The sequence below is a fragment of the Zea mays genome, chromosome 9 (assembly GCF_902167145.1).
Source record: "Zea mays cultivar B73 chromosome 9, Zm-B73-REFERENCE-NAM-5.0, whole genome shotgun sequence".
Taxonomy (NCBI): Eukaryota; Viridiplantae; Streptophyta; class Magnoliopsida; order Poales; family Poaceae; genus Zea; species Zea mays.
Genome location: NC_050104.1, coordinates 88,024,544 through 88,034,187, shown reverse-complemented (window position 1 = coordinate 88,034,187; position 9,644 = coordinate 88,024,544). Strand labels below are relative to the sequence as shown.

The window sequence follows — 9,644 nt, the reverse complement described above, 5'->3', positions numbered from 1 at the left end:
AAAAAACAACTCTTACTGCAGTGACATAGGTAGGGTATGTATGGATAGTAGACTCACGTGGAAACCGAAGCTAGAAACAAAGCTCCCAACTGATTCTAAACAAACGGACAACAACACTGGGGCCGGCGTGAGGAAACAGCGCAGTGCAGCGTTGCCGCCGTACACCAGATGATTTTCGCCTTTTTTTGATTTGGCAAAAAGAAATGAAATAAATGCAATTAAAGCACAACGGCATGCATATTTACAAACATACTATACGCATGCCCCCCATCCTTCTCCCTGGTTTGGTTTGGTTCTATGAAGTTGACATCCCCGACCCAGGGCTGCACCGCACCGCACCCCTTGCTGCGTTGCGTCCTTCTCAGCGGCCCTGTGTTCTGTGCTGGGCACCTCACGGCCCCAGGGAAGGGAAGGGACGGCACGGGACGGGCCCCTCCTCCTCCTCCTCCTCCTCCTCTCTCTCTCTCTCTGCCCTTCTCTCTCCTCCACACTTTTAAATACACCACCAGCCCACGGCTGCCCAGCTCTCTCTGACTCTCTCTCGCGTCGGGCACGCAGTCGCACAAGTAGTGAACTCAAACGGGATCTCCTGCTCTGCCTCCCTCGTCTTCCTCTGCCCGTGCGCGTTTCAGAGCACGTACGGAGAGGGCGAGCAGCAGCTTGCGGCCGGGCACCATCATGGTGAGCTACTACTACCGACTACACATCTTCCTTGGTCGTCTTGCCCGTCGTCGCTGGGCATTTGTCTGCTACCCTACTACCTCCACCACCGTCTCGTTGCTGATCGGTGGAGTACGTTCTCGGCCGGCCGTACCTGGTCGTGTTGGCGGTGATTCGTTGCAGGAGGACGTCGCGCCGGGTGCGGAGCCGTGGGAGGGGTACGTGGACTGGAGGAACCGGCCGGCGACCAGGTCCCGGCACGGCGGCATGGCCGCCGCCTCCTTCGTCCTCGGTAAGCGATCGATCACTGCCTGCCTGCCTGCCTCCATCCATCTGGGTTATTCTTCTTCTGGAAAACTAGAGCTCCGTTGTGTTGGTTGCGGCCGGTGCCCGGCAGGCAGCAGGAGACCTGCTGGATGGGATTGGGGCTGGGGCCGTGGAAAAGGCAGCGCAGCACGAGCGAAGGCCTGCACGACGGACGGATCGAATAGGGCACTGGTGGTGTGGGTGTCCAATCCATGCACGGAGGAGGAGCCTCCTCGTCCCTCGCCTCCTGGTGGCCTGCGCAGCGCAGCGCAGAGCAGAACTGAAAATTAAGCCAAAGGCGCGCGCCTTTGGCTTCCATTCCCTCTGCTTTTTTTTTTAGTTTCTTCTCCGCCCGTGCCCGTGCTCCTCCTTTCCCCCGATCACCTCGCAGCCTTTCCATCCTTCCTCTCCTGCTTTCGTACGTCCGACAGGTGGTGCTCGAGACCCTTTCGCGGTCGCTGGCTGGCTCCCCTCTCTCCCTCCTTTTGCTACCAGTGGCCTTCCATTTCCCCCCTCCTTTCGCTCCCTTTCACATACAGTTCCTGCTCGCTCCCCACCCCTTCGCCTGCAACTTGCCCGGAGAATTCGGCGCCTTTGGCCCCAATTGCGCCCCAGAAAAGCAAACCAACTTGCACGCACTGCATCCGCATGACCCGACCCGTGGGGGGTGCAGCTGGTGCTGGTGGATTCCTCTCCCGCTGCTCGCACGCACGCACCACCGCTCGAACAGAACAGAGCACAGTCGCGTCCTGGGAGCTGAGCTGGTAGCTGCCCTGTGCCCTCGTTCCGAGGATATGGGTTCCTGTCCGCCGATCTGGAAGGCGCCTCTCGCTGCAGACAAGTTCTTCTCAGCGGACGGTTGCATGTGCGACGGGGAAACGAGTGCTGTCGTCGTCACGGATCCTGATGAGAGCGAACTAGTCCGTTTTCTCTCTCCTCTGATCTGATGACGAGCGAGGGCGGTTGGTTGGACTTGTTGGATGGGTGGGGTTGAGGGAGGCCGTCGTGCTGCCCAAAGCCCGCATTAAAAAGCGCGGCACGAATCGCAAGGCACAAAGAGGTCGCGTCGCGGTGTAAACATGGCCGGCCGGCCGGTACGCATCGGGAACGGCACCACAGCCCGCGCACATCATGGGGAGACGTTTACGACCGATTAAAATTTGACGCGAAAAAAAAGCTATGTGCCTTTACAGAGAATATGATTAATTAGGGAGTGGTTTGAACTATTTCCTTTCCCCGCTGATATTTCAAACTGATCAACCGGTCGACGCACATGTACAGTGGTGGAGGTGCTGGAGAACCTGGCGTTCCTGGCGAACGCCAGCAACCTGGTGACCTACCTGATGGGGTTCATGCACTACTCGCCGTCGCAGTCGGCCACGGCGGTCACCAACTTCATGGGCACGGCCTTCCTGCTCGCGCTCCTCGGCGGCTTCCTCTCCGACGCCTTCTTCACCACCTACACCATCTACATCGCCAGCGCCTTCATCGAGCTCATGGTACGTACGCACCGCACTACTACGCGCCAAAAATACCCATCTCTTGTTGTATCACTCATGGTGTCATGCAAGTTCCTCCTATCCTGTATCACGTCATGGGAGTGGGATGGTCGTACGTACCAAAGTAGACAATAATGCGCGCGTACGCGTGCCCCGTTCCTCCTCCTATCCTATATATATCGACAAATTCAGGTGCTATGGTAAGGAATCTCCGAGCGGCCAAGCTGTGCGGCCACGTAAGCGCTTGACTTTTTCTTTCTCCAGCCCGGCCTAGAGAACGTTCCCTAGCAGTTCTTATGACGAATCATTTTCACCACTAATATATAATCTCATCCTCACCAACGTAAGAGGGTGGGATGGATGTTTTAGTTTGCGTGTTATCACCCTTTTCTAGCCTAGCTAGCTAGTTTGCTGCTCATCGAGGTAGTCATGCATCAGGTCAATTGCGATCCATATAGCTGACCACAGCAGCAATATGTATATGCTAGGTGCAAGCTCATCCACATATTTGGGTTAAGGGCTAATAATGGGACAATGATTAATGGTAGCAATTATGTTAGGGCATGTGCAATTCCATTTAATATAGCTGAACAACAGACAATCTCTTCGCGAATAGCCTGTCTTTACACGATTTTCTATATATATATATCCCTTGACTGCATTTATGATCCAAAGGCTTAGAGTTGCATCGTATATTCTCTTAGCTGTCTCTTGTACTTGAAAAACCGTTCTAGAGTCTATATGTTGTACATGCCCTTAGGTCCTATTACCTCCGTCCCAGAAAGAATGTCGTTTGACTTTTCTGAGATCAAGTTTGACTGGCTCAATTTATTTAAAAAATCTCATAATTATCATTTATTTTCATTCTGATTTAGTTTATCATATCATTTACTTTAACTATAAAATAAATTTTTCTTATTTTCAGAAATAATTTGAATAAGAAATATTGGTCAAATTTGGTCTAAAAAAAGTCAAACGATATTCTTTCTGGGACGGAGGTAGTATTTGATTTCTTTAGTCACCCTTCTAAATTTTAGTCTCTAAAATACTTATGTTTGGTTTTAAGAACTAAAACTGATTAGAGAGCATTATATATTACTTAGGACTAGTTTGGAAACACCATTTTTCTATAGGGTTTTTTATTTTCCCAAGGGAAATTAGTTCATTTTTCTTTGGGAAAATAGAAATCTCTTGGAAAAATAGAGTTTCTAAACTAGCTCTTATAAAGACAAAATAAGGTGGTCCAATTCTAGCCTGCGCTGCACTGCTGAGGGGCAGATACTGAAAAAGGTGGAAGTTTAGTCAACTTCAGACACCCCATTCGTGACTAAAGGACTAAATCTTAGGGGACTTCTTTTAGCTGTTTGGTAGTTTAGAGATTGAGATTGACTAAACTTTAGCCACTAGAGAGAGGAACCAAACACATGGCCTTATATATTCGCCCACCACGCTATATAGCTACATAAGATGATGGGTCGATTTGACAGCATACATACCCTGGGTCAAAGGGAAGCTAATCACATCTCCTTCACACATTGTGCTGTCACTGCATCTGCAGCCTACTGGTATGTGTTTAGGGCCGGCCACGCATGCGCTGAACCATCCGACCCGTCACCCGTATCGGCTGGGCCTGGTCTTGTTCTGTTGTTCACGCAGACCTCCCGTCGCTTTTAGAAAATAAATAACCCGGAGGCGCAGCAATATCCATGTGAAACCCGTTTGTTGCGCGCAAAGGCTAGCTTTGTTATTAGGTCCTTCCCTTTTCATCATTTTGTCGCGGCATCCATCAGGACCCGGACAAGCAAAACCGCGGGAACGTTCTGAGGCTTTTTGCCGTCGTCCGTTCCGTACCAGAACCTGATCACCACACACACGCATAGACTATGCTAGAATATTTGTGACTTTGAACAGTGCAGGGCATGACTGATGGTTGCCCCTCCAGTAGATTCCGTCCGTGTACGGGCCCAGCATATCTGCCACGTCGGAAAAAAAACCCGCTGTCCCTGTACCGCAGCACCCGGCCACCCGCCACATAAACCGTCAAATCACTTCAGGCCCTGCTACTGGGCACAACCTGCCAACTGCCACGGGCCCGCGTATATATATCTAGCTTCGTGGGGAACCGGGGATGCTTCGGGCCGGGGCCTTTGATGGGCCGATCAGCCTTTTGCGTACCAAAGTCACCACCGGGTCAAGGTTAGGCTCCTGTTTTTTTTTTTCTCAAGAAAAAGCAATTCCGAGCCATGCAAACGTCTCAACCTCGCCGAGTCGCCGCGCTGCCCTTGATTTCATTTCCCGGAGCCCCGGCCCCACATGGCTGGTCACGCCAAAGACTCAAAAGGGATGACGGGGCGCTAGGGTCGGTCTCCTCCCCTGCTTTGGCACTCGGCTCACGGGTGCAAAGCGACGCCTCGCACAGCCGGCCCCGGCGCAAGCAGGGCCGCCGCCGCCACTTGCTGCATTATTGCCACGCCCGTGTGCCCGCTTTTCTCGCCGTCGCCTGATATTTATCCAATCATTCGACATGATGGACAACCAAACACGTATCTCAGCAGTCAGTCCAAACAAGGGCGTAATCTCGCCAAATGACACGTTGCCAAGTCGCGCAGAAGATTCATTCATCGCGAGGTTAAACTAGGAAGACGATAATGTATCAAGTGTCCTTTTATTTTAGGGAAATAAAAAAGGGAAAAATAAACGGACCAGGACTCACCCCAATTCGTCATCTCATGTTGGCAACTAGTGTCTTGCGCGCGCGCAGCGCGCGTAGTGTTGTGTGTGTGTTTTGTAATTTTGTAATGTTCGGATTTAATCTATAATTTACATGGAATGCAAACAAAAGGTGCATTGTGTTTCTTATATGCATTTAGATGCATGTACAAGCTAGTATTATTTACATGTCACACATAACATTCATAGTTTTATAGCCTCCAGCATAGTTCTTGGTGCAAATAAGATAAACACATGAATTACTAAAGATGACGGATAAGGTTGCAGTTCGTATTTTTTCCTAAATTTTGGTTCTTGATTTGGATCTGGTACCTTCTGGTAGAGCAAGATGTTGTCGGCATCGAACATTCCTACAAAGCAAGTATGAAATAGTTAAGCATCCTGACACTCGTAAAATAGCAAAGCTAAAACAAATTAGTTACTCCTATAAACATTTAAATTATACAATCAGTACATGTTTGGCTCCAAACTAATAATGAGGATGTAGCAATATGCTAAACTTTAGCTATATGGATATAAATAGGTCTAGATAACAGATGGGAATAAACTTTAGATTGTTTCTAAATCCCCATTATCTTACTATCTACCCAAATAATGGGGACTAACAGGAACATTACTCTCCACTTATTAATTAATCCATTAGTTATGGATCTGAACACCACAACCTACTATCCACTCTGCTAGGCAGTAGTTAGCAAATATTAGCTAAATAGTGATAATATGTACTACATCCAATAGATCCTAAGAAAGGTCGGGACAACCAAATAGCAAATAGCCATGCATGGTAATCCACATGCAATCAGCAAATTGGAAAGAATAGCTCATCAACATTATGTGATGGTCATGGCACCAATTGAAAAAAATGTAGGTTAGTAAATGTTGGGTATTTATAGAATCTGACTCCAACAATTTGATTGTTGTGAAAGCTTATATTATGAAATAAAAAAACACTTCTTAGGCCATAAGAATTGAAATCTAGAGCTTGAAGAGGTTGCAGAGTTAGTTATTACTTTAGGTAAGGATTTTTTGCGACATATGCTAGGGTTCGTAAAGCATGAGCACATAAGTTAGCCCTGTACGAAAGTTAGAAAGTGTGGGTGTAAATAAAAGGAATTCATGACATAAGGAATAAATCAAGATCGGCTCTCGGTTACTGTACCTATTCTTGCTCGCCCATCCCTCCCATCAGCTCACTGCATCTCATCTAGGTCGGCCTAGCGCTAGCGAGCCGTGGTGGCTGCTGCTGTGGACCAGGCGCCGTAGTTGCTGGCCTCTGCCGAACCGAGGCGACGGACACGGGAGCACTCCGTGGAATCGTTTCCCAGCCTCATTACATGATGTTTCTAGACAGCAGCGGACAGACTGAGAGAATATATAGGAATGTGTCTTCTCCCTCTCGCTTATGGGGGTGATGCCTTTTAGGCTTCCACGGAGAGGAGGTCGTGGAACTGTGGGTTCCTCATTCCCAGATCCGGCTAACGCGAGCAGAACTGCGGCATTGGGGGCGGGGATGGGATTCCTGGCGAGGAGACAGGGGAGGGGAGGGGATGGCGATACGAGCACAGTTGCGGCGTCGTGGAGAGGGGGAGAGGAGGGGAAGGATTGGGGATCCCGACACCTTTAGATTCGGCCGGAGCAGGCATAGTTGTGGCGTCATGCATGGGGAAAGGACGTAGGGAGGAGGAGAATGGCTCACATCTGTTGGGAGCGTCAAGCTGCTCCATCGTCGTCGTTGTACCCATCGCGGTCGACACCCTCTTCACCATGGATAGTGCCGCCCGGCAGCCGAGAGGAAGATATATCCTCTGGAAGCGTCGCGATTTATCCAGCATGAGGAGGCCGCCTGGCGCCCGGTGCGTGATAACACTCGTGTAGCCGTTGGAATCCGATCCTATGGTCGAAAGCTTAATGGACGACGTGGATAGGCTCAGAAGTCACTTTTTGGAGCTGGTTTCATAATAAGGAAATGTGTGTAGAATATGGGCCCGGCCCATAGATAATGGGCTGCGAACGTCAAATTCTCTCTGACAACTTACCTGCTGTCGTCTGTGCATGTCTAAATTGTTTGTATGTTTCATACATGGCGGCGGTGGCGCGCAGGGGCTGGTGATCCTGACGGTCCAGGCGCGGACGCAGTCGCTGATGCCGCCGCAGTGCGCCAAGCCGGGGGCTCCGTGCGAGCCCGTGTCGGGCGCCAAGAAGGCGATGCTGTTCGCGGGGCTGTACCTCACGGCGCTGGGCGTGGGCGGGATCAAGGGCTCCCTCCCCTCCCACGGCGCGGAGCAGTTCGACGAGCATGCGGCGCGGGGGCGCAAGGGCCGCTCCACCTTCTTCAACTACTTCGTCTTCTGCCTCTCCTGCGGCGCCCTCGTCGCCGTCACCTTCGCCGTATGGGTCGAGGACAACAAGGGCTGGCAGTGGGGGTTCGGCATCTCCACCATCGCCATCCTGCTCTCCATCCCGCTCTTCGTCGCCGGCTCCAGCCGCTACCGGAACAAGGTGCCCACGGGGAGCCCGCTCACCACCATCGCCAAGGTCCTCATCGCCGCCGCGCTCGCGCGCCGCGGCTGCGCGCCGAGCTCCAGCAACGGCGCCGTCATCGACCGCGCGCCCAGCCCCACGGGGAGCACCGACATGAAAGAGTACTGCAAGCCCGGGGACATGGAGGAGATCACGGTCTCCGGCGCCGCGATCGTGGCGTCGTCGCCCGCCGAGCCGTCCCGCGAACTCGCGTTCCTCAACCGCGCGGTGCAGTGCCAGCCGCCGCGGCACGGCCGCCTGGCGTGCACGGTCCAGGAGGTGGAGGACGTCAAGATCGTGCTCATGGTGCTGCCCATCTTCTTGTCCACCATCATGCTCAACTGCTGCCTGGCGCAGCTGTCCACCTTCTCGGTCGAGCAAGCGGCCACCATGGACACGCGCGTGGGCAGCCTCACCGTGCCGCCGGCGTCGCTCCCCGTCTTCCCTGTCACGTTCATCATCATCCTCGCGCCCGTCTACGATCACGTCATCGTCCCGTTCGCGCGCCGCGTCACGGGGACCGAGATGGGCATCACACACCTCCAGCGTATCGGCACCGGGCTGGTGCTGTCCATCGTCGCGATGGCCGTGGCCGCCGTCGTCGAGGTCAAGCGCAAGAACGTGGCGTCCCACAACGGGATGCTGGACTCCACCAAGCCGCTGCCCATCACCTTCTTCTGGATCGCGTTCCAGTACCTGTTCCTGGGTTCCGCGGACCTGTTCACGCTGGCGGGGCTGCTCGAGTTCTTCTTCAGCGAGGCGCCGCCGCGGATGAGATCCCTGGCGACGTCGCTGTCGTGGGCGTCGCTGGCGCTGGGATATTACCTCAGCTCGGTGCTGGTGTCCATCGTCAACAGCGCGACAGGGCGCGGCGACCACCGGCCGTGGCTGCAGGGTGCCAGCCTGAACCACTACCACCTCGAGAGGTTCTACTGGGTCATGTGCGTGCTCAGCACCATCAACTACCTCTTCTTCCTGTTCTTGGCCGTCAGGTACAAGTACAGAAACGCGGGGGTCATCAAAGGCTAATGCCATCTTCATATGGCCAGTCGGCGTTGCCATTAATCCCCGTGGTCTTGAGCAATGCTGGGTGTAACTAACTGTTTATATAGGTGGAAAGCAGAGGGTTGAAGAAAATGTAGGTTAATTTTCTGCAGGATGTGAGGAATGATGGTGGTTTATGAAGCTGTAATGGATTTGGTTGATTGGTTCAACAAGTAAATCAACAAGAGAATCGGATGTCCAAACCAAAAACATAATATTGTTCAAACATTTCTAATTTAATGGATTCATGAATTGGTAAGTCCATAAAAATGTATTTGGTAAAAAGGCAATGTTGAATCATCAAAGAATTAGTCCATAAAAATGTATTTAGTAAAAAGGCAGTGGACATTGAAGCCATTTCTTCCTCTTCGCTAAAAATAAAGTTCAAACTGAATGAAGTTAGATCTATTCACTACTAGGACACAGCCTCTCTAATGAAGACTTTGTTTGTAACACTCGGGGATCCACTTAACCCCGAAATGCTAAATAACACAACGGCAACATCTCGTTTGTAAACATAAGAAACGGGAAAGCTAAATAGACATAATTTAGTGACAGAAGCATACGATAGAAGCGATAACTTCCTATCGGTGAATGATTAACCACAACGATAGAACTCAACATTCACACCAAAGATTAAATTAACACCCTCACAACTAAAATATTTAACTAAATTAACATGTATAAAGAATAAATAAGTTTGCATAGTGCAATGTAGATGTGCAGCTACTTCCCGCTTCCTCAAGACAATCATCAAACGCCTGAAAAGTGTAATGTGAAGGGTGAGATTAAACATCTCAGCAAATGAACTGTTTGACAAGCTAATAAAACCATAGTTCAATTAACAACAATTTAGTACTCAACATGCATAATATAGTAGCTAAA

At 51.0% G+C, this 9,644-nt stretch overlaps 1 protein-coding gene across 2 annotated transcripts; it reads left to right on the top strand.

Annotated features, from left to right (window-relative positions):
- Window positions 1-461: 461 nt before the first annotated feature.
- Window positions 462-9,011, top strand: LOC100284378 (peptide transporter PTR2). Of its 2 annotated transcripts, NM_001157273.2 has the most exon segments (4): window positions 533-681; window positions 844-952; window positions 2,248-2,465; window positions 7,296-8,871. In NM_001157273.2, coding segments are annotated over 4 exon segments (1,779 nt in total). In that variant the 5' UTR covers window positions 533-678; the 3' UTR covers window positions 8,745-8,871.
- Window positions 9,012-9,644: the final 633 nt, after the last annotated feature.

What these genes read in the sequence shown, in the direction of transcription:
- LOC100284378 (XM_020543700.3), top strand. Translation starts at nt 2,310, where the DNA reads ATGGGGTTCATGCACTACTCGCCGTCGCAGTCGGCCACGGCGGTCACC. An exon ending in GCGCCTTCATCGAGCTCATG is followed by an intron (nt 2,466 to 7,295) that starts GTACGTACGCAC and finishes GGTGGCGCGCAG; the next exon opens with GGGCTGGTGATCCTGACGGT.